Below are 25,094 nucleotides of genomic sequence, written 5' to 3' on the forward strand. Positions count from 1 at the left end.
GAATTCTATACTGATGAGCTGGGTGGTCGTCTGCAATTCCCATAGCATGCCAAGCACACTGAGTGGACAATCGGAATGTGATATACTCAATAATAGACTAGTTCGAATGTGTTTCTTCGTAATTTCTTCATTGTTCGATTTCGCTTCAACTGGCGTACCTATAACACGTACGATCCCTCTTAAGTATCTTCCAATTAAACAGTAAACACCATCTGCCAACAAGGCGAGCTTCCGCGCTAGGGCGTTAATATTCTTTCTAAAACATTCCGCTATAAATTGTTCCTAACAATTTCGTCAAAATTGGATTGGTCACACAAACACGCGCTAGACAACAAAAATTAGCTTCGTAAAAAACGATGGGATTCCGATTTTTGTCGAAATATGCTATATCGTGGGCCATCGATGACAGCAGCCACCAGGAAGAACACGATCGATGATGATGATAATGGAAATCTTTGTGATATTGCTTCGTTTCATGCCCCTCCGGGGGAGAGTAACTCCCTTCCCTATATGTAAACTAACAGGCGGAAGCACTAGATAGAAGAGGAGCCTACTGCTACCTACCATCGCCACCTGACACCAGTTCATGAGCTGTTCTCTCTCCACTGATGGCGCAATCAGTCTTATTAACCAAACGATCACAAAATTGATCTTTGGGGGTTTGGTTTCTCCATTTTGTGTTTTGATAAACATGCACCATTGGCACAGGAGCAAGAAATAAACATGAACTGGGAGACGTTTGATCTAAGGCTTAGCAAGGGAAGGTGGGAGGGGCGACTGGATGAATAAGAGGACACTATTTACAAATGCTTAACCTACTGATTCTCATAAACGGGGTCGGGGTAGTAGTGGTCTAACGCTATCTATCTCCTCACGACAAGGCTACCCCATAACTAAGCTGTAGACCTCTCGGTTCTACGGTTGTCCTGCGCGGCACAGTTTGAGGCACTTTCTGTTGGCATGTAATTGATCGATCTAACGAGCAAGGGCGGGTAAGGTTAATCTCGGTTTTATACAAACGGCTACACATCCTAAACTACCTACACAGATTGTCAACGATGAAATGAAATTAAATGAAATAATATGAAGGATCTCTCTATCTCGCGCTTTTTCTCTAATTTTCTCCTTCTTTCAAAAAACATGAAGATGGCACACGCGCAAAGCAGGAAGGAACCAAAAATTACGGCGGACTGGGTGGCCTGGTGGCTGGTGGTCCCGATGCCGAAGTTAGAATTGGCCGGATACGAGAGCATGGCTTTCCAGCAGCTCACAACCGTCATCTTCTGCGTCACCACCATTATCAGCGCCGTTGCCGGACCTTAGTTGCTACGAGAAGCCTCTCGATGGTGACGGTACCGGTGAGGGAGGTGGTGGCAACGGTGAGAAGTAGGTCGAACTACGTGAGCTCGGTGACGGTGGACAGCTTTCTGGTAGCATCCCACCAATGTCGCTATGATAGTGTGGTGTCGGTGGCGGTGGATACGGTTCCGGATCGTAGCAACGATCCTTATACTTCCCGCCACCATTGCTACCACCCGATGTGCCACCGATGTGCGCATGGCGTCCACTGCCACTACCGAGCGAGCTGCTCGTACCACCGCCGGTACCAGAACCGTGGCCCCGCTGGCTCCGATTGCTTTTGCTGGTGTAATTCGAATCACTCTCATCACACGCATCCGTCGAGCAGGGTGTCGGTGGTGGTGGTTGGTTAATGATTTTATAGTGCTTGTACGGATGGTAGCTGTTACAGTAGCGACCAGCTGAACCGGCCGTCGTTGCAGGTGACGGTGGTGGATTCAACGGATATCCGATTAAACTGCTACCGTTCGTATCGGAACTGCTCGCTCCCGTTATGTGCTTCCGATCGTACGCACTACTGATCGCACTGCTGCGACTGTTGAGCGTTGACATTCGTACCGCTTCCGCCACCGAGGTCAACTTGGACACACGGATATTCTTATTAAGACCACCGGCACCACCACCCGGAGACAGGGGTGCAGCAGCTTGATCACATTCCTTCGGTTCCATACCACCGGCACCGGCACCGAATCGTGTGCGGCAGGTCTGTAGCAGATAGACCACCACAAACACGATGGCTACAGCCACGACGACGACGATCAGGAGCGTAATCTTGTTCGAGTTGGGTGCCATCCGCCGGTTACTGTACTCACTGCACAGCTCCGGTGCCTCATCTTCACCCCGGGCACAGTGCTCATCGCCATCGCAAACGTTGTGGAACGAGATGCACACCTTACTCGTGGGACACTGGAAATCTTCCGGATGTTTACAGCAGACCGCCTCATCGTACCCATCGCGGCATTGCGTTGTACCGTCGCATACGAGGTGCTTCTCGATGCACTCGCCCGATTGACACTTGAACTGATCGCCCCGGCATGTCGGGCAATCCATCTCGTCCGATCGATCCGGACAATCTTTCTGACCATCGCAGCGCCACGACGATGGAATGCACTCCTTGTTACCATCGCGATCCGACAGCTCGTTCGGTGCGGCACACGTGAAATGGTCCGGTCCACAGATCGGTTGCTCACCGCAGCTTCGACGATCCTTAAGCAACATCAAACCCTGCGGGCAGGCACAAACATGCTCCGAGGGTAGATCGTCCGGTGAACCGATGCAGATGTGGCTACACTCGGCCCGTGCCGTGTTGCAGGTGTGATTGCGTAGCGTGCGCTCCTCGGGTGTCCACACGGCCACAATGTCCGTCATGTGGGGGTTTTTGTGGATCTCTACGCGCCGGTTATCACCGTTAACCGATATCCGTTCCATTACGGGTCGCTCGTCGAGCCAATAGATGAACCCATCGAGCGCAGCAATAGACGATACCATACTAATGTGCTCCGCTACCAGCGTTCGCCTGCCGTAAATAGAGAGGGATCATTAGTTCCCAATTGAACAGTATCTTTGAAGAATTACTTACACATTCTGTCCATTAATGTCCATCGTATCGATCCGTTTGCCGTGTGCGTAGAACAAACGGTTCAGCTGAGGATCGAGTGCCAGTGCCTGAATGCCTTCTAGCTTCGTAATCAGCTCAACGCGCTGAGAACCGTCAAGTTTGGCGCGAGTGATCGATTGAGCGGTACCGACATCCGTCCAGAACAGCAACCGTTTCATGGGATGCAGTGCCAAACTGCGTGGTTTCTCCGTTCGCCCAATGTCCACGTTACCGATACTGACGATGTTACCATCCAGGCTGTAAGAAGAGACAATTCGGTATTGATTAATGGGTCATTGTCGCTTTGGTCGAGAGAGGGGCAATTGACTTACGTCGTTATATTGATGGTGTTGGTGTGAGAGCAGCTCCAAAATAGTAGCCGACCTATCGGATCGATCGCCATATCAAACGGCGAGGATGTGGGATTGATTGAAACCTTCGTATTTGTGCCGTTGTCGAACGCTCGTCGTATCACGGGACCACGTCCATCAATCTATTGAGAAGAGGAAGAAGATGTAATGATGAACAGGGCACGGGTTTGGCCGCTAACTCAGACTTACCCAGTAGATGTGACGCGTCAGCACGTCATACTCAACGGCGCGAATATTCTTTCCCGTCACCGGCAACGGAATGTCCGGTGAATCGGCCGTATTCGGTACGAACCGTCCAAAGGAGTTACGCTGACTGAAGATGATGTAGTTCCGCGGTGGTGTACAAGAGACCCGGTTCGCATTCAGCGTGTAGTGCGTCGGACAAGCGCAGGTCATTTTGCGCTGCCCAAGAGCCAGACACAGATGCGTACAACCTCCATTGTTCGTACGGCACTGATTAGAACCTGATTGACGGCCATGATGGAACGCTAGCAGCGAGTACGTGTACCGCAGATTCGTGTGAACGATCGTTCGATTCTCTCCCGTACTCTTGTTCGCACGACCGATCTCTCCCGTTGTCCAATCGGCCCAATACACCCAATCCTGATAGATCGTAACAGCGGCCGGTACGAACCCATTGCTGTCACCTGAATCGGCCATCACAAGCCGCATCCGCCGTTTCCCATCCCAATCGGCACTCTCGATACCCGTCGGAGAGCTTTGCCGGGCCCAGTACAGACGGCGTGTATCCGGATCGAGCGTCAATCCGATCGCATGGTTCGTCCCGGAGATAATCGTCATTAGCTCGCTGCCATCCATCGCCGCCCGTCGGATCGAATCCGACGGCCACTCCGTCCAGTACATGAGCCCTTTGCGTGGTTCGAGGATCAGATTCTTCGGTTCCTCGATACCCTTCCAGATCAGTATCCGGCGACTGCCACCATCGAGCCGTGCCACTTCGATTCGTCTCGCATCCGCATCCGTCCAGTACACGTTGTGGGCCAACCAATCAACCGCAATTCCCTCCGGTTGCATCAGCCCCGTCTCTACGATTCGCTGCACATCCGAGCCATTGATGTACGCGCGCGAGATGTACTTTTGCTTTTGGCTCACCCAGTACAGCCGCCGATCGGCCACATCCACATCGAGATAGTGCGCATCGATCACACTCCGGAATGGGGCGTAATCCGTGTGGTTATGGCTATCGATCGAAATCCGGCCAATGTTACCGTGGTTCGAGAAGAGCAGAAAGGCAGGCGGAACAAAGCACGTCTTATTGTCGCGACCGAGCTCATAGTCAAGCTGACACCGGCACACGTAATCCCGTGGTCGATTGAGGCAAAGCTGCGAACATCCGCCATTGTTGATCGCGCACGGGTTCGTACCCTGCTGTTCGCGTAACCGGGCCACCTTTAGGCCCATTAGTTCGGCAATATTCTCTCCGATCGTGACACGATCCGTACCGGTAAGCTTGTTCGCACGATCGATCGATCGGCGTTGCCAATCCGTCCAGTACAGGTAATCCCCGAGCAGGCTAAGCCCAAACACGTGCGGCAGATTATCGGAAAGGATCGTATTCCTACCTGAACCATCCATGTTAACCACCTCGATCTTGTCCGCCTTGGCATCGCACCAGTAGATTTTCCGCGCGGCCACATCGAGCGCGATTCCGTTCGGCCAAAAGAGGTTCTGCGAGACGATCAGCACACGCTCCGTTCCGTCCAGTGACGCTCGTTCGATCTTGGGATCCTTTTCACCCCAATCACTCCAGAACATCCAGCCCAACGTCGGTGCGAGAGCGATCGCTCGTGGTTCGACCAGATTGTCGTAGATCAGGACACGCCGGAAGGTACCATCTAACCGGCACACCTGTATCCGATCCGTTCCCGTATCCGTCCAGTAGAGATTACGTGCCAGCCAATCAACGGCCAGTCCATCGGGATCCTGTATTTCGGCCGTCACGATTTCCTCTGCCGGACCGCTACCATCGGCCGGTGCACGCTTGATAGCGCTCTCCTCCTTATCCGACCAGTAGATGTAGTTCTCGATCGGATCGTAATCGATGGCGATCGCGTACCGGACCTTACCGCACGGTAGCGGCACTACGCTGTAATCCGGTGAATCGAGTGATATCCGATTGATTTGGGAGCGTTGCACGACGAACAGCATATCCTGCGGGCCTTCGGCACACTGGGTGGCCGTGAGTAGCTTAATGCCGGTCGGGCAAGCACAGCTATAACCGGCCGGGTTGGTGGAAGACAGAAGGCACAGGTGCGAACAGTTACCATTGTTGCGCCGACAGGGATTTCCGGTGGCAGTTTTGGCCGCTGGCTGTAGGCTAGCATCCCAGGCGTGAACGGTGATCGGCACTTGCGTGTTACTCAGCAGCTCCCGATGGCGATCCAGTTCGATGTCGTAGTAATGCAGCGTACCATTGTTCCAGTCCGTCCAGAACAGGTAGCGCGGTGTGAACGTGAGACTGTATGGGTAATCGAGATTGCGCACGAGCGTCCTCCGATTGCTACCATCGAGATCCATCACATCCAGGAAGCGCTGATTACCGTCCACCCAGTAGACGAGCTCTTGGGCTAGATCGACGGCCAGCCCGTTCGGCCAGAAGATGCGATCGTTCACTAGCACCGTCCGGCTCTGTGGATCTCCGTCCATGCTGGCTCGCTCGATCTTCGGGCTTTCGCCCCAATCGGTCCATATCATGTAGCGTCGCTCCGGTACCAGCGCGATCGCACGCGGTTGATCGAGATCACTCCAGATGAGCACCTTCTGCTGGTGCCGCCCGGTACCGAGTTGTGCTACCTCGATCCGGTTCGAACCACCGTCGGTCCAGTAAAGCTTATCCGTGTACCAGTCTATCGCTAGGCCCTCGGGTTTGTCCAACCCGTCGGTTATCACAGTCGTCTTGTTCGTCACCGTCCGGGTGCCGTTCGCCACCTGGGCGCTCCCACATTTGATCGCCTCGAGCGTGTTCTCCGTCCAGCACACTAAACCCCGCTCGTAGTAGAAATCCATTGCCGAGGCCTCGTTGAGATCCTTCAGCAGAACGTCCATCGTGTAGCCGAGATTGTGATCCGGCTGGTGGACCGACACGTTCAGTAGCCGTAGATCGAAGTAGGTTGTGAAGAGCAGCAACATCGAGGAGGGGCCGCTCGGTGAAGAGTAGTAGGCCGTGTTTGTGCCGGCTGCCGCAGCTGAAGGTTCCGCTGGTACGATGGTAGCCAGCGAACCGCCGGACGTACCCGCTGCTGCTGCTGTTCCTGGAAAGAAAACGAAATGAAAAAGAGTCAGTTTTGAACATTTGATACTTTTATACTAATGTGTTTACATGTAAAAGCATTAGCTTTTAACGGCGCGGGACGCTAATCACGGAATATTTCAAAGGAACGCATTTCATGAGTTTTTCATATAACCAAATCAAAGGTCTCTAATGTGTTTACACATCCCTCCATCAAAGGCCAAATGGCGGCGCAGTAATGCCAATTTCGATTACCGATGAAAAAATGGATCCTTATCGGTTACCAACATTCGATGCTTCGTTTGCGATTCGAATTGCGAATAAGTTCTTGGGACAGAATGTATAAATGATAAGTAGCTGCTTCTAGAACAATGGTTGATGAAAAACTTTATGCTATCTGCTATAAATATCCTTCTCTACATAGTTATGGAACGTTATAACACTTCAACGCGTTATGATTGAATCCGTTAAGTCAATTGCGGGACTACAAACTTCCTCCATTTGCTAGGTCTAGTAATTTCGATATCTAGTAATTTCGATATCCCTTCAGCTGCATAGCTCACTGCGATATGTTCCACTATTCGCAATCCATTCTGCCGCCACCATTCCCACGATACAGCCTGATCTTACCGCTGCTAATCGTTAATATCCGGACGAATCGAGATGAGTGAGTGTGTGGTCGGGTGCGGGCTCGGTCTCAAGACGATACTGCCGCCCTACGGAGCCAGAGCTTTTCATCTGCCGCCTTTGCAAAGTTACGCCTAGCGGGAGCGATCTTGCTGTGACGATAAGTGAATTGAAACGGTCATTTGGATTGATTGATCTGTCGACATGAGCCTGCACACACAGCAATCTAGCAGGCGTATGCTAGGTGGTAGCGATGTTTAATTACATCTTAGTTACCATCGTCCCATTGCAGCGTGCTCTTTGCGCTTGATCAAGAAGCCGCACTATTAGCGATGAAAACCGGATGCAATATGCTACAACCCCGGTAATACGAGCCCCTTCGAGTTCTCGAAATTGCCGTACACAGGAATGCAGAAGCGTGTGCATTTGTCTCAATATTTTCCAACTGCAAATTGGAAAAGCCCACTCCTCCCCGGTCTCCTAGGCGGACTGCATTAATAATTAAAGACACGCACACAGGACACGCCACCAACACGATGATGATAATAATGATGCCGATGGTGGTGATAGAGCAATCCATCAGTATCACCATCAGTGCAGAGCTGGATGAGAAACCTGTACCACGGGAGAGCGGTCTTGATTAGACGTTTCTCCAACTCCACACAAACCACCGGTCATCATCTTCGAGAGCGAGGACAACCCTTACCGGTGCTTGAGGGGTTCGCGTCTGGAGAAGTGTTTGCTAAACGGAATCGAGCATAACCACTTCGGTGTGACCAGTTTATGTACTGGTACTGACCACTCGTCGCGTCGTCTGTCTGGCTAGGGGAGCCATGAGGTAACTTCTCTTCTTCACCGCACCGATTACTTCATGAATAGCGGACGGAACTTCACCCCCTCCGAATGCTTATTCCGGAACAGAACAAACATGCAAGCGAAATAAGAAACCCTCTCCCCCATTAGCCCACTCGAGCTGCCTTCGAGCACCCCGAAAACTCCAAGGATCCTTCAGCTTGGACTCGAGTAGTTGATGTTCGCTAAAGTGCCAGCCTGCACCGGGGTACACGGTTACGAATGGCCCGGATGATGTGGATTGCATTTTCGCAATTCACCAGTTAGACCTCGATATGGTTTGGTTTCCAATTGTTTTGCTCAATTTTTGAAGTGGAATTTCGCTTGCTGCATGCTTATTGAACTGAGGTTTGTGGTGCAATCCAAATGGTTCTGGTTCGCGACTGGTTCCATATTTCCCCGTATTGGATTCGTTGCAATGCAGCAGCATTGCAGTGCATTTTGTGCGGGAAAGCTGGACGAACGAGCTCTGGACACGCTCTGGACAACTGTACTTCAGGATGGCATGAATAGCCTTAGCTCAACTGCACTATACCTTCCCTCCTGCTGCACTTGAAGCTCTCGCTATATTTCACACTCGCGAGTACTTATCTGTCTGCCCTATTCACTCTGGAAGTGCGGGAACCTCCAAGCGTTCCCCTTCCTCTTCTTCTTCTTCTCGTTCTCTTTTCTACTTCTTAAGACGCCTGATCCTTCGACACAGAACAAAAAAAAAGAGAATAACCACAAACATCTTCACACCTTTACCACCGCCTTCATCTTCACCTTCTCGGTTTACTGAAAAGACCCCCACCTCTCGCAAGCCATTCCCGGCTCCCCGTTCGCTCCACTTCAAACAGTGGGTATTGGTTATGTACCGAAATGTACCCGAACCCGAGAGGAGCAAAAGCAACTCCGGACCACACTTCACTGGGTCCCCCCGGTCGATGAAACCTGTCTTTTAGACACGTTCTCAGGTTACAAACCGTCTGTGCGTGGTCTGAAGAACCTGATCCACGCATAGGCTCCCACCGTTGCCCGGGGGGACTAGTTCTCTACTCGTCTCTCCAGCCAACCAACGACGCATCCAGAAGCAGCGCGCCGTCGTCGGTCGGTCGGTGTGCAAGCGGGGTCAAGTAGTTCCGCGTCGAGACTGTCAAGTGTCGAACTTCACGACACTTATCATCATCCTATGCGGGCAACGAACGAATGAAGGAGGCCCCCTCTCGAAGTGCTCGTGTTTGCTCCTCCAGCAGACGTGGGGAATCAGAGACAGAAGAGAGAGAGAGAGAGAGAGAGAGAGAGAGAGAGAGAGAGAGAGAGAGAGCGAGAACGCGCCGCTAGAGCTATTAGAAAGGGTTTTTAGTTAGCTAACTCTTGAAGAAAACTGGAAGACTACTTTCCAAAATGACTGACGCACATAGAACCTGTGGTGGTCGGTCTTGCGCCTGTTGCTGGATCTGGCGAATTTATGGCGTGGCAACACACACATACACACGCACAAAGAACCTCGCCATTGCTTACACGTTTGCTGATCCAAGTGTCCGAACGCAGAAAGAGGCGATGATGGCGGGAATACAAGTATTTTTAGCTTTTCCGAAAGAACTCCTCCTGCGGCACACTAATAACAGTCTCGAAGGAGTGACAGAGAGATGAACAGAGTGATGAAAAACTCGGGATTTGTTTTCAATCGCGAATCAGCTCCTTTGACTCGCGCGGTCTGTTGCAGAGCGGAGGCGACCAAGATTAATTTGTCCATCGAATGATGGGGTCTTGGATATGGCGACCAAATAGACCATGGCGTGCGTGGTCTATAGAACATAATCACGGTTCAGCACAAACCTACCGAAACCTGCTAACAAACAATTACATGCAAATGAACGATTTTAATGGTCCTTCGAGATGGTACAAAAGGAGATGTGTCCAACGAAACCAAACCGAACGCTTCATCCCTACGCTAATGCAATACAAAGGGCGACTCCAGACGACACATCAGAACGGCGTACAGATGCAGAAGCGGAAAGCGACGACCGGCCGCTTCGTTTTTTGTTCAGAAATTGAATACTGCACTCCAGTTTTCTTCTTGCGCTTATGCCAGCGCTGAAGTGCTTCTTGTTGCGCGAAGGGATAACGCGACGCTTACAATGCATTTCACACGGCTGGACTGTTCCCTCTTTCGACCGCCGAGAGGGAGGTGTGAAATGTGACACGTCTTCCTGTGTCGAAAGGATATGATGTGCTTTCCGAGTGCATTTGACAGTGCGAGTGCATGCCTCGGTGTCTGGACCAGCATTATTATGTGGTTTAGCGAGGAAACAAGTGTAATGAAGCACCTCACATGGTGAGGTGTTTGGAGTGCTGTGGCATTCCTTGTAGAGAAGGATGTCGTGCAAGATGTGAAGTAAAAGGAGTTTTACCCACTAATTACTTGGTGTGTAGTATACTTCACTTTAGGATAGACTAATGCAGTGTACTGCTCCTCGGGGTAGTTGAGCGAACGTAATTGGTCTACAACTCAGTTGCAGTTCAGTTGCCTCCAGGGATTCTCGTCAGCGCTTGAATTACCAGCAAATCTGTACTAACACAAATAACCCCATACTGGGGCACATGGGTGCACTGAGCTAGGGATTTGGTGCACAGCCGTAATCGTTGCATCCAGAAACTGCCTAGTTCCGGCCGCCTTCCACCCCGGAGATACTTGGGGTAAGGTTCCGTACATCTTTGATCTTTTTCAAAAGGTTCCGAGGCGACGGGGGCAGACCTTCCAGAAGCCCTACATCTAGTGGAATGTGTCGTGTAACTGCATCACACACAAGTGCTGCACCACGGGCCCGTTTCCTCCTACTTCCGACGTTCCCCGACCATGGTGTAGAGACGATGTCGTCGACTTGGTAAACTCGCGTGCGAGTACAGTATACAAATTGACCCTCAAACACACACACACACAGACACTCGCACACATACAACAGGCCGTTGGGGAGCTGCGCCAGTCTTTATTTAGAGCTTACTGCTCGACGAGCCAAAAGGGAATTGCGGCGTACTACACCACCTCGTCTAGTACACACACTGCTCTCTGCGGTCTGTCGGAGGTATGTGAGGTGATGTTTACAGAAGCTGCGACATAAACATGTGTATAGCGCGCGCCGGGGCCGAGGCCGGGCCCTCTCGCCGGAATTATCACAAAACGGAGACCGGCACCGGGTGCGCTAGGGTTAGGGAGTCTCTCCGGCCATAAACGCGCGGGCGACCCAAAAATCAAATGAAAATGCCGCCTAGGGATGGGAGTGAGCGTGGCAGGAACGTGGCTGCTAATTAAAGTCTGATTTTGTGTCTGAAGCCCTTTTTCCTTCCTGGAAAACGTACCGCGTGCTCCAGTGCTTTAGCGGGAGCAGTAGTTGCAGCGTTTCTACATTTTAACCACAAGCAACGTGACGTTCGTTGCTACGGTGACTTTTCACAGCCTTTGAGCAACAACATTTGTTGGGCTTCTCGACGGGATTCTCGAGCAGAAGTTCATTTTAGAAAGCAATAGAAGGTTGCATAAGTTGAAGCTGCTCCAAATCCAAACCAAATAGAGCATCTAGTAGGCATGGTCTCACAAAAACCCTTCTTAAGAAATTTACCTTTGGTTTATGCTTTACTGAAAAAAAAAACTAGAAGAACAACAACCTAACAAGCAAGTAAAGTTTTTGGTAAAATAATTACGACGTAAACCGGCGCATTCGCAAACAATACTGTCTTCGGAAACAAGCTGTTAATACTTATTTCCATTTATTTTTCATGTAGGAGTCGTAAACGACCACTATGATTTCCTAGTGGAAAGCCTGCTGACCTCCGAAGCCGTTCACAAAGCGAAAAGGAAAGCGTCTTATGGTCGAGGGCGCAAGATTTAATTGCTAATCTTCCACTCTACACGTCCACGTCCAGGTTTACGTCCTTTCCTACTAGGAAATGGGTGACCCCTGGCCGCAGCTGTATTTGTATAGAGGAAATAAGTCAAACGTAACGCCGCAATGTATGATATTTAATCCTTCGTCGTAGAGGCGCACGATCTGAATTTTCTATTAAAATGTCACTGCCAAATGGCCGGTTTTCAAGAATGCCATTTTACCTATCCTTTGATTCCTATGGATCTGTAGACATTCTCAAAGGTGTATCCAGCTTATAATCATTTATTTATAAATTCTTCCTTTTCCCTCTTGGGAGTCTTAGGCCTGAAAAAAAAACCAGGAAGAAAGCAATGCATTCTCACGACCTCGCGCAGGCACAGGTGGATTTGTGGTCAATTGGCGGAGTAAAATAATTACAGACTCTAGAAAACTACTGGTTACCATAATGTGTGATGTGCAATGTAGCGTACCGGACCCGCATACATTCCACAGGTGTGCTACAACATTGAAGGGAAGGCCGCTTCTTACAAATAAATCGCCGAAGGATCCATATTCCTTATAAGAACCACACTGTGGAATGCATCAGCTCATAGTACAATAGTAATTGGAAGTACGCAGAAGTCCTGCTGCATTCTCAGCAAGATGGAAATATTGTGGCGGAAAATTAGTTCGTTGTGGCCTAGCGATCTTCCAGATGAGCTGTACATTACATACCAATTCGATAACTTACGGTAAGTCCCCTAATATTTCCACCATTCGCCAGGACAACAATGAAAGATGAACACTTTTTCTCTCTCACCACCCAATCGGACTGTAGGTTCATTGGTATCTATCCCGGTTTCTCAAAGGCACCCTTCTGGCAACGACTAGGGCTATACGTGCTAGACCTGTTCTGTGTGCTACAAAATATTGCAATCGCATGTGATCTGCTGGAATTTCGTGAAGACATTGAACGATTCGGGGACGACATATGCCTCTTAACGGCATTCACATTGGTGCTGGGGAAGCGATGGTTCTGTCGGTTTTACATCGATGATCTGCTTGACTTCGTCGAACAACTCTCCATCGGTTTCGACCACTATCGGCATCGTGAGCAGCAGTATGTCCAGCAGCTCCTATCGCATCATCGACTGGAATCGTTGATTGCATATATGGGGCGCATGCTATCTATTGTGCTTTTCTTAGCTATGGTAGCCCATGTAAGTGATAAAACTCGTGTGTGTGTGATCGTTTCGGTGCTAAAAACTCCTGCTTAATCCTTGGCAGGGCTTACTTTCCAATGGATTCATACTGCGTGCCAAGTATCCTTTCAGTACCGATAGTTTCCTTACCTGCGGCGCCGTTTTTCTCAGTCAGATGCTGTTCGATGGCTATTCCATCTTAACGATTATGCTAGTGGACCTCTTCACCATTCTGGTCTTAAGCCAGCTGTCGCTGCACTTTCAGCTGCTGAGTATGGATTTCGCTAACATCGGAAGGGTCCTGCCAGCAACTGTCCATGAACCGCTGTGCCGAGATGAAGCGGTACTTGCTCACATAAGAGAGCTAGTATTGCGTCACCAGAATCTGCTGGAGTGAGTCATAAAGGTGTTCTGTTGGTTTTTATCGGCTGCTCTGTGGAATCATTGTTTCCCATCATTCTATTTGCAGCTTCGGCACCCAAGTGATGAAGATGTATGATTCGAACTTAAGGGGGGGGCTTTGGTTATTTCGGGTTAAAACAAGGCTCATTTTTGACGATTTTTAGTGAAGAAACTATCCAACTTTATGTTTTCAAAATAATGTCATATCAAACTACAACTATTCAAGAATATTTGGTTCCATTTTGAGGAAGATTTGATCTAAACTGCGTCCATCGCATGCAATCTAGAAAGGCCAGTCTGCCAAAATGTACTTTTTGCGGTGCCCATCGTAGCCACGTGACGGGTCATCATAAATATACAAATCAATATTCTTTTGATAGATTATAAGTTTATCCAGGTAGCCCCGTCAAGTTTTTACAGAATTTCCCATTTTTCGATTTTTGACAGATTTTTGAAGTTGAAAAAGTGAAGCATTTTTTCGATATTGCCTAAAACAATGAGCTTTACATAATTAAAAAAATTATATAAAAAAAAGTATCAACAATTTTTATAAAAACTCAACGGGGCTACCTGGCAAATAGTGTACAGATTTTATGTTCAAAATTTCAAATCGATCGGTCCAGTAGTTTTTGTGCTACGATGGGCACCGACTTTGAAATCGTAGGTTTTGGGAAACGCGATTCAAAATTGCGAGATGCTTTGAACAATGTATGAAGCTCTGTTTTTCAAAAATCAATATCTTTGTCAGTTTAGTTTCGATTGATCTCAAAATTTTACACAATACTCTTGAAAGGATAAGAACTCATAAAAAAATATAAAAAATAAATGCGAATAAATAAAATAAAATACCGAAGCCCCCCCTTAATGGGACAGTTTGTAGCCAGCATTATCGTGATCTGTATGAGTGCTTTCGAGCTACTGCTCGCCCAGGGCAATGTGACGCTCGTTATTCGCTTCGGAATGTTCATGGTGTGTACATTCTTCCAGATCCTGGTCTGGTGTTTTTTTGGTGACCTTATCGCGCAAAAGGTAACGAGTAACAAAGGGAACTAGCTTCTACATTCCGTTAACTGATTTTTGATGTTAACTCTACCGCCAAACATACATTATCTTTCTCTTTCGCTCTCTTTCGCCCTCCGATTCAGTCTTTAAGCATTTGCGATGGAATTGCGAGCTGTAACTGGATCGTCCTCGATAACAGACAGAAGAAGGATCTCTCTTTGATAGTGATGCGAGCTCAGAAACCTTTCATCATCGACGTGTATCGGTTGTTTCCCTTGACCTACGAAACGTTCCTGGCGGTAATGTCACGATGCGGACGTCTTTTTAGTGATGCTAATTAGTAACATTTCTATTGTTTCTATTTCATTATCATTATTTCTATTTCACTTAGATTCTGAGTCGCTCTTACTCGATGTTTACCGTCATGATGGAAATGATTGAGTGAGTGCTTTTTGCATTAATGACACAATGGAATCCTCGACGAATTTTACACAATCCACTGCGCGATGACTAGAAAGGCGGGATAATTCTTACGCACTAAGCCGATGATGATCCACCGGACACCGGCTTTTAAACTTTTGAATTTAGAAACTGTCGCGCTATTTTTGGTGTGTTTAAAGCATATCAGTGCAAAATATTCAAGATTGCGCTTTTTGCGCACTAATTTCTTACACATTTGAACAGCGATAGCATAGCGTCTAGGCGTATGAATGAAATAAATGCGTAGCTTCAAAAAGTGTTCCAAGATGCTTAAAATGGATTGAAGCTTCGAGGTTCGCCGTAAGTAAACCAATGTAAAGTAATCTGCAATGTTCGACGTGAGTAAATACGGGAAAGATATGAGTCGAGGACAAACCGTCGGAAGTTAAATCTCATAAAATCGATTTCCAACCAGCACTACCACCAGAGAGAGAGAGAGAGAGAGGAAATCAGAAAAAAGGAGAAGGAATGGGTCGAAGGTAATACTTGTTAACCCTTTACAGCCTTTCAATCACCTCCTACCGGCATTCGCATCGTACGTCCGCGATCGTACGCGTCAGCTCGTGCTCCTTCCATGTTTCTCACTCGTCGTCGTCGTCGGCTTCCAATGCGAATCCCGTGCACTCCTGGCGAGTATAGCATGCTTCGTTAACAATCGTTAATCGTGCAACGCCACCATCACCACCGTCGTCGTCGACACCCGTGCCGTGCACTGCTCCTGGTACGATCCAAGACCCTGTGTGTCCAGGAGGAATGAGGAGCTGGTTTTGCGTCATCCATGCCCATCCATTCGTTTCTCATCCTGGTTCGAGGCGAGCCGTACTTCCACAGCATGATCGATTCATGATCAAATTCTCCTCCTGCTCCTACGGTCGATCGTGGGGTCCTTGGCGTGGAGGGCGCGACATGTTTGTATTTCCTTTTCGTTTCGTTTCGCTCTTCCCGTTGGCCTCGTACTTTGGAACACACATACGCGCACACACACACACGCTATGCTCGGTTTGAATTTTTTGTCTGTTGTGGACGGGATAAAGCTGCTCCAGCCACCACCAACAAGCCCACTTATCGATCAATGATGTCGTTTGCTGTCCAATTTAATTGCCCATTTTACGCTAACAAACCATTCCAGCGCCACCAGTTCCCGGCGGAAGGGAATGGATATCGCGAAATTGCACAGCAAAGCCAAACGCCAAACAGATGTGTGAACGGTTCGAGCGATTGGCGTGGTGTTAGGATAAAGATTATAGAGCGCCAGCCAACCACACATTCGTACCAAGAGTTACAGACGCACAGTAGGCATCGATCGGTGGTTTCTCCGTTTGGGAAACATTTTTTTTTAAATGAAACCTTAACATACAGTGCCAATCGAGGTCCGCCGAAGATGATGCTTCAGCTCGTCCGGTCGTTAATGGCAATCAATCAACGAATTGATTTGCAAAACATATCGCTGAAACAGGTTCCAAACATCGTGGACAGAACGGAAAAGGGAAAGAGGAAAACGGAGACGTTGGCGGCGATGGCGACGAAGACGACCGGAATAAGTTGTCCCCCGGGCCACGGACCGTCGTTCGACTCCACGGGGCAGGAGCATCTGTGTATTGCATTGTTTGCTTCCTTTACCGAACGCCATCATGCATTCGCGATAAATTATTGGCAATATTTGACATTGGGGCCCCGGCCTACGCGTACATAGTGGGGAATATGTTAAACAAATCACAAACCAACACAACGCAAACGGTTGGTTGCCATGGTACCGGTGGTACCATGCAGCAGCAGCAGCAACAGCAGCTAGCAAGCAAGCAACAGGAGAAGAGACCGGATGGACGAACGGACAAGCGAAGTTCATGTTTATGCAAATGGTGTCTCTCTGGTGCGCCTCGTTAGAGGTCGTGGCCACACCACTGCTGCTGCAAAAGATTCAGGCTGCATCACGAACTAGACCTGAGCGTTGGTCGTGATCCGCTGGAGGTGATGTAAGTGTTGTGCTTGCTAAAAATGCAGAAGAAGCTGGCCACCATTCCGGAATACCGGAAGGTTCGCAAAGTTCCAGGCAATGCGAGAGAACAATATATTAAGCAGTTTATATCGGCAGACCTCAGACCATCCGACCCAGAAGATCATCTGAATAAACATCTTAAAAGGTGGCCAATGGTTTCAATTCCAGGGCCCGCTCCATAACTCCAATGACATCGTGGCTGCTACCAGGTTACTCTCTGTCTCTCACTCTCTCTCTTTGTTCCCGTCTCCTCAGTCGACAGAAGCGACGCACGAGACGACGAACTGAAAATTATGGACATTTTGTTTCTCGAGCGAACCATAATTTAATTTGAATCTTAAATTAACCCCAACAAGGAGTGTCCGCTTGTGTGTTCGCGCGCGCGCGCCCCTGTACGTGTGTGTGTGTGTGTGTCCGTGCGGGGGTAAAGTGAAAATTGGTTCACCATTGCGAAACCCGCATCTTTCCAGAGCAGAGGAACCGAAATTTAAGAACCGTGTGCATGACGATGATGATGCTGCTGCTCCACACAGTCGTGTGCGATCTCGAGAGACACCAATCCATCACACAGCACCACCACCACCACCACCACCACCAGTGGCCACCGCGGTGCTCTTCTCTGGCACCGCCGGTTTCGTCGTCCTGTGGTTATCGTGGTCTTGTGTGCACGCTATCTCTCGCACACTCGGCTCCGGTTGGCCACTCGGTCTGTTGTCTCGACGAGCTCCACATTTTGGAGACCCTCTCTCTGCTGATTCGAATGTATTATGCGCGAAATAAAGCGCGGAACAGACGAACGAACGGACACGGGAGACTTGGGGAATAAGAAACAGAAGAAGCAGAAGAAGCATATATATGATCATCATCACTTAACATGTCTTGTTATGTTGCTCATTATTGCCTGGCCCGCTTTCGCGCGTTCCTTTCTGTCATAGCCGTGGTCGTCGTGATCGTCGTCGTCGTCGTTCTGCTGGCGCTGTGTTGTTGGGTTGGTTTTTTGGAGAAACTTGTTTCCGAAGCCGGCGCTGCTGCCTGCGTGTGTCTTGCCATCTTGTTTGCCTTATTGACACACACACACAAACACACGATATGATCGATCAAAACCGTACGATCCACGCGGGGCCAACAAACGAGCGAGCGAGGCAAAGGAATTAGAATAAAGTAGATTAGATTTCCGAGCGCTTTGTTGTGGCTTTACAAATCGAAATTCTCACACAAACGATAAGTGACACCTTCCAATTATGACCTCCAGCCGGGCTCAGGCGCAGCGCGCTCCTACGCAACAGAACGGGATCGTGATGTGTTAAAATGATCACAAAAGGGTGAGAATTATGTGGCGTAGCGAGGCTGACGTGCAAACGCTGCGCGAGAAAAGTATATCAACCGCGTGAGCGCGCGCGAAAGGTGATAATTGACGAAGGTGTCGGAACCATCGGCTTACGACGCTATCGTGGATGTAAATTGTAACAGCCAAAGCCTCGGATTTTGAGCCTTTGCAAACTCACATATAAATTCTGATTTTCACCCAACAATTCATCCAAAAAGTTATGCAATGAAACGGCGAAACTACTATTCTCCTGAACAATCGAAAAAGATCCTCTAGTGAGATTTGCCATTTCAGGAATAGAGAAGTGATGGTATGCACGGCAAAAATAGGCAGAAGTTGGCGAAGATAATAAAATGCTGAACTGGTTTTGAGAGAAACATAAAATGAAACGAACATCACTCGAAGAACAGCAGTTAACACAATTTGAATAAGTTGCTTACAGATCTCAGAAGATTAACGGTCCTTCGTGCCCCCATTGTGCCAATAGAATCATCAGATCTGATTTAAATGCGTCAAATAATGTTTTACTAATTACTCCACCTCATAGAACAGTATTTTCGTGCCGGGATTAAACTTCTTTGCAGTTTATTATTGCCTTAAAATGTTAGATGATCTACGCAGCAAAAAGATTTCGTAGATCTATAAAAATGCCTGACAAAGACTTGGGTGCGCCATGTAATGGTTTCGATAGTGCAGTTCAGTTTGTATTCAAACATTCAAGGATCGAATAACAAGAATTAGATAGCGTAAGTCAAGTTAAAAGTGCAGAAAAAAACAATTTCACACACGTCGTATTAGCCTGTACATACCATCGGGAGTTGTCGTCTGTGGCGAAGACCGAAACAAGTATTGTATGTAAATCAACCAGCGGCCGAGAGGCGATTAGGCGACAATCGAATGGGATGATTATTCAAATTCTTCAATACTCGGGTGAGCGACAACCACACCACCGTATGGTTCATACGCATATCGTCTTGTCGAATGGGACACTTTTGAGGCGACTGTTTTAATGACTCTTTGGCCAAAATGGCTGCAGTCACGCAACGCGCCGTTACCTTCATTCCATGACCACAATCATTGCCGGTAATTGATTCATTTGCACATCGTGCCGGCCAAACTTTGTATGACGATCGCAGGGAAGTGATGAGAAACAGAAGAAGATCGCTACGAAATGTGATCAATAACTGGTTTGAAATGTTCGAGTCAAAAGTTACGCAATCTGTTTGTTAAATTAAACCGTGAACCGTGGCGCAAGATACAGAGGAAATCCATTTTCGATTTGCATAGATCTACAAAAGCACACCTCGCAGAGCAGAGGATCACTCTTCGTGATAATCTGGCTTAAATCCCCATTCTCTGCCCCTTTGTTTGCAGCCAGCAAACACCCATAAGTGTGAGGTGCAACAATTTGAAATCGCCGAACCCAACGCACACACACGCACATGGCACCGAGATCATCACACAGCATAGGGTGTGATGACGATAATAGAGAACCAATATTTGGGCACTTACTGCCAGCGGTCGCTTTGCGCCTAAACATTTGGTTTGCCATTTTGCCTTTGGACACTTATTGGCGGAGGTGATTGGCAAGCTGAACAGAATCCGCGAAGATCCCCTCCCCCTAGAAAGTCTCTTCTTCTTCCTTCAGAATTGTGTGGCCACAACACGGAGTCAACTACCAGCCAAACCAACGTGCTGACCTCTTCGGTTGGCCTCAAGGTCGGTGCTGGCATATGACCCTTTGCGGTCGATCCCATCCTCTCTTCCCTCGAGATATCTCAAGTGGAATATGCTTTCTCCTGCTCCGTGGCGTGCGTGCCATACCTCTATGCTCGAGTGTATCATTCGATCATCTTTGGCGCTGCTCGGTTCGGTTCGTTCACTCCAGAGCTGGTTGCGTGGCAGAGCACGGAAAATGACTAATGAGCAACCATTTATCTGGCCGTATCAATCAAAATTCGAGGAAAACTGGTGCTGTTGTGCGCGTGCTCACTTGCTCTCGCTCTCTCTCTCTCTCTCACTACTTCTACTATTCGTTCTACTCTTTGCAGCATCTGGCTATGCTGGCTGGCTGGCTGGCTAGCCGTTGCGTCCTCCAAGCGAGACACAGGCGAGGCCACAAGGAACCAGGGAAGATGGTACACCGAACAAGACAGTGCGAGCAACACACACACACACGCACACGAGCAGGCGAGATGATCGCGCCGGACCCGAAGTATTCTCGACGTCGATCGACGTTGTAGCTGGAGGGTTCTTGGGCGATGATGTTGCTGTTGCTGCTGCTTGTGTTTCGTGACTTCGATTTTCGAGCACCTTCCCTGCTCTCCCTTCTTCCTGCAGGTGGTAAGAAGGGAAGGAAGCGATTGGACACGACGCATCCACCATCCAGCAGCAGCAGCAGGATGGATGGTGCTGTGCTGGTGGTATGGCCGGAAAGCGGGATCGCGGGGCAGAAAATAAATAAAACGATCAGTGCCTTGTTATGGGATCCTCTCGATCCGCTGCTTCGCCATCGTCCGAAAGGGGGTGGTGTGGAAATGGTTTTTTTTTCCTCGGCGGCTGGCCTTCACACTCACCGCATAGCGAGCTCTCTTCATGTTCTTCATCGCGATCGCACTCTCTCTCTCTCTCTCCCTCTCTTTCAGCGGCGCTTTCTGGACAGAAAGAAAGATTGATTTTCCACCTCCTCCTATACACACACACACACACACAAACGCGCGCGCGCATGCGGGCGTGCTATGCTGGAAATGCTCCTTCAACGATCGAATACGATCGATGATCCATTGAATCGAGTTATGGAGGTAACTCGAAGACTGGAGGCGGTATTTTTTTTGCGTACTACGCTGCATAGCCAGCCTCTACTAGACGATCGATCGATCGTTTGCATACGCAGTTCCCGGTGGGACTACCTCCAAATGGAATCCAGCAAAATAATGGAACATATATTCCTCGTTAAAAAGCCAGCAGCAACCATCAGCAACTGTCCCGATCTGACGATGGACGATGGAAGGGCTCAACGAGGAGGACAACGTGTGTGTGTGTGTGTGTGTGTATGTGTGTCGTCGTCGTCGCCGTGCCTGGGTCGTATGATGGTGGATGGCTCATCAATTTTTCAATCATCAACCCAACCACCGAGCGCACGAGAACGAGGAGCAAGAAGGCAAACCGAAGAACCCGAACCGATCGAAGAACCTGCGCGCACTTCTCCGCGAGGGCGCGGCGGCCACCACTGCCACCCCGTGGGTTCCTTCCTTCTTCCTCGTCCTCGAATGCCTTGCGTTAGCAGCAGTTGCTTCGTCTCGTCGCTCTCCTCCTTCTGCTGTCCACGGGACAGCGTCGCGCAGCTTCCTCGTCGCTTCTTCCACCCGTCGCTCCGTCCGCTCGCTGGGCAACTCTCTTTTGCTTTCCATCTTCCTGCCTCGTTATGCCTTGTTCTTGTTCTCGGGTTTCATTTCGTATTTAACCTTTTTGTTCTTGTGCCACACACTCTCTGCTGCTGCTGATGCTGTTGCTGTTGCTGGCTGGCCGCTGATTATGTGCGCTCTTTACCAGCATTGTTGTTGTGTTCCGAGGGGGTAGGGTGGGTTTGGTTTTCTACTTCTTTCTCTTCTCGCTGTTGCATGGTTTTCCTATTCCGTCCGTATTCCTTCTCTCGTCCTTCCCTTTTTCGTCTATTTTGCACTCGATCGTTTTTTTTTGTTCGTTTCTTTTTAGAAAACCTTTTCCCACTTCTCCGTTCGGCGTTCCTGTTGCTCAATGGGTTTTCTCTTCGTTTTTCTCTTCCTTTTTTGTTTTGGTGTTCTTTCGCTCTCTTTGGCTCTGCTCGGGGCGAGCGCGCAGGCGGACGAGGTTATGGTTAGGTTTTCCTTCAGCTCTTCTTCTTCACGGCATCCATCTTCCGCTCAGCATGCTGGCTTCCACGAGTTATCGTTTCCTTTCCTATTGTCTTTCGAATCTTTCGTTGTCGCTTCTTTTTCGATCGCTGGTTTCTAGCCAGCAGGGCTAGCCTCGTTGCCCTTTCGAAGAGTGTCGTGTCCCCCGTGTGGTGGGCAAGCAGGACACATATTGGTTCTATTCCTTCCAGTGGGTACATTTACAACAAGTTGATCCGCTAGCAGTCGCTAGAGTAACGACGCCTGTAAACGTCGGTTTCCCATGGCAACGCTTTTCATTTTTGCGCTGACCATCATTGCAATGGTTCCTAAGTGACAATTTGGCCTATTTTCTGGATTCTGCAATGTAACGAAGCACGCCGCACGGTTGAACACCCACCGAATGGTTCTGTTTGACTTCGTAATAAGCTTTCGTGGGTCTATGCCAATAAACAAACAATGGTTAAAGGGAGGGTGGGTCAAAACAGGCTCACCAGGTACCGGCAACATACCGAGAAGAGGGAAGAAACCGAATCTACCCAGATAACACGCGTCAGCAGCAAGGTCAGCAAGGGGACTGTGCTTGCTGTGTTTGTGTTTGCGCTCTTGCGGCCCAGGAGGATCGATCGATGGCGTGCAAGAAGAAGAAGAAGAAGGTGCGTACCATACCAAGATTCTGCCTCTTACCCAGCCAGCCACCGAAACTCTGGCCACTAAAAGCTCGGCATACCACGGCGCAAACGTGCCGAACGTGACAAAAATGCGAAAAACCTTGTTCAACCGGGGCTGGGGGTTGGGGGCGGAGGGCTGTGAATCGTGATTTGGCCCTTGCCGTCTCAAGTGGTGGTGGTGCTGCTTCACTTCGACAATACCGGTGCGACTGCGAGTGGGCGACGAAGAGCAAAAATGGCGCACTAAAGGCCTAGTCGAACATGAACCCATTCATCACGTGCGAAGAATTAGCAAAATGCTCTTGACTGATGGAGGCCCGTGGTTGGAATCTTAATCAGCCAGATCAGTCCGTTTGGGACCTCCGGTTTTCAGGGAAGGGGGAGCAGAGACACTCCACTGAGGATGCGACAGAGTGTGTTGTGCCGTTGGCACAGAACAGAACAGAGCAAAGCAGGCGATGGATATTTTCGAGACCTTGCGAGGCGCCTCCGCTCCATATCGTCGCTGGAACGCAGAACTAGACGAAACAATCACTAATCAAATGTGACCTGCAGAGCAGAGCAAAGCCGACAGAGAGAGAGAGAGAGAGAAGGGCGATTCGGCTTATCAACCGGTGGTGTGCGGAGAGATACCGCGTGACATGGTTGATGGCTAGCGAGCAACATGTGAAAAGGGGTTGTCCACGCTACGATTCCGGTCCGTCCCTTTATCAATTGTGCTATCAGATAGCCCCACCGTAAGGTTGGAAACACATTAAGCCAAAAACAAAAATGCGCACGCGTGGAACGCGCTTCCAGAGACGGGGTTTCTAGCTTTCTGGGTTTAATTAATTTAGATCATATCCAGCAGCTCATGCTTACCATATCCTTGCGTCAGCAGCGCGATGGCAACCAAAAGGCAAAGGCCTGCTGCAGGGATGGGTTTATTGGTCACCGTTGTTGCTGTTGCATCCTCATCATCGCCGTGCGTTGTTGTGGTTGTTGTGATACGCCGCGGTGTCCGGCGCCTTTGACTGAGCGTGGTAGATCGATGCAAGGCCGAAACGACAGACCGGCGGTGGCGTCGGTGGCGATGTCGACTGTCTTTCTGTTGCCTTGAATCCATCTCGAATCATACTCGGTGGTGGTGTGACGTCAGTGACGGGAGTAGCGGAACATGCCAGGAACAGGCAAGAGGTGGCAGCAGCAGCAGCAGCAGCACCCGATAAAATGCTGGAACATCTTCCCCCGATACCGAGGCCCTCTACCCCCCCAAACGTAACACCACACAACACTCGCCCTCGCAAACCACCGAAACACTAATCAGCGTGTTGCCCCCAGGATAGGCACACACACACACACACACGCACACACTGATAACGCGATAATGGGGGGCTCCTCTTCGCACCTGCTGTACGCACCTCTTCCACCTTGCTGAAGCTAACCAATAACACACCGTACCGTGTTTTGCAGTAATTTATCACGAAATTCGACAGTGACGGCGGTGAAGATCACTTCGAAATGCCTTCACACAGGGATTCCTCACGCACACGGATAAGCGAACGCGCCGGCGCGCACGAACTCGATGGCCACTTTGGTTTTTTTGCCGTTTTGGAGAAGAATGATTGTTAATTAACGCACGGGAGTAACTTCTTTCTCTAATCAGCGAGATCGACGGCGAACACGGACACGATATTAACACGATCACACACACACAACTGCTGGCCTGTTGTTTCTCGTGTTCACAATAATCACGATGAGGCTGCGCTGCGCGGACTCCCGGCGTGCGTACGTGCGTGCGAGCAAGAAGGAGGACGGCACGATCGTGAGCAATCGAGAACGGACCGCTTCTCGCTAGCGATCTTGTTCCATCATCCGCTGGAAACCAACCTCGCCGCGTACCATCACGCTTGAGGGGACTCGTTAAAACTGAGGCTGGGCACCATTCCTGCATTCCTCTTTCTTCACGCACAAGAACAGGCACAAGCTAGAACGCGCTAGGAGAATCCCCTGGAACAGCATCCTTTTAAAGCGACGCAGGCACGGGGATCCGGATCCGTGCGTATTTCGGGAGCACCACCATCGGTTCAAATAACTACAATTCCCGGAATCCTTCTCCGGCCAGATCGGTGCCAGATGATGATGATGATGATGAGGCGGGACCGCACGGCCGCTCGGGATGCTGCTGCTTGGAAGAACAAAACGAAACAAAAACACACACAGAGACGGAGAGAGAAAGAACGCGCGGCTGAAAAAAAC

The 25,094-nt window shown here is 49.4% G+C and overlaps 2 protein-coding genes across 3 annotated transcripts in view; both read right to left on the reverse strand.

Annotated features, from left to right (window-relative positions):
- The window catches only part of LOC125955891 (clustered mitochondria protein homolog), a 164,219-nt gene that overhangs the window by 83,638 nt on the left and 55,487 nt on the right, over positions 1–25,094 (reverse strand). The window lies entirely within an intron of this gene.
- LOC125955887 (low-density lipoprotein receptor-related protein 6) lies at positions 53–25,012 on the reverse strand. 2 transcript variants are annotated; one of them, XM_049687189.1, is made up of 5 exons: positions 8,201–8,765; positions 3,517–6,599; positions 3,289–3,449; positions 2,939–3,214; positions 53–2,875 (listed from the first exon to the last, which is right to left on the reverse strand). In XM_049687189.1, the coding sequence occupies exons 1-5, from the start codon at positions 8,301–8,303 to the stop codon at positions 1,327–1,329; spliced, it is 5,172 nt and encodes a 1,723-aa protein (XP_049543146.1). In that variant the 5' UTR covers positions 8,304–8,765; the 3' UTR covers positions 53–1,326. The 2 variants fall into 2 exon arrangements, with proteins under 2 accessions (XP_049543146.1, XP_049543145.1); XM_049687188.1 differs by lacking the exon at positions 8,201–8,765 and adding an exon at positions 23,718–25,012 and having other exon boundaries at positions 56–2,875.

This window comes from Anopheles darlingi, chromosome 3 (genome assembly GCF_943734745.1).
Source record: "Anopheles darlingi chromosome 3, idAnoDarlMG_H_01, whole genome shotgun sequence".
Lineage (NCBI taxonomy): Eukaryota > Metazoa > Arthropoda > Insecta > Diptera > Culicidae > Anopheles > Anopheles darlingi.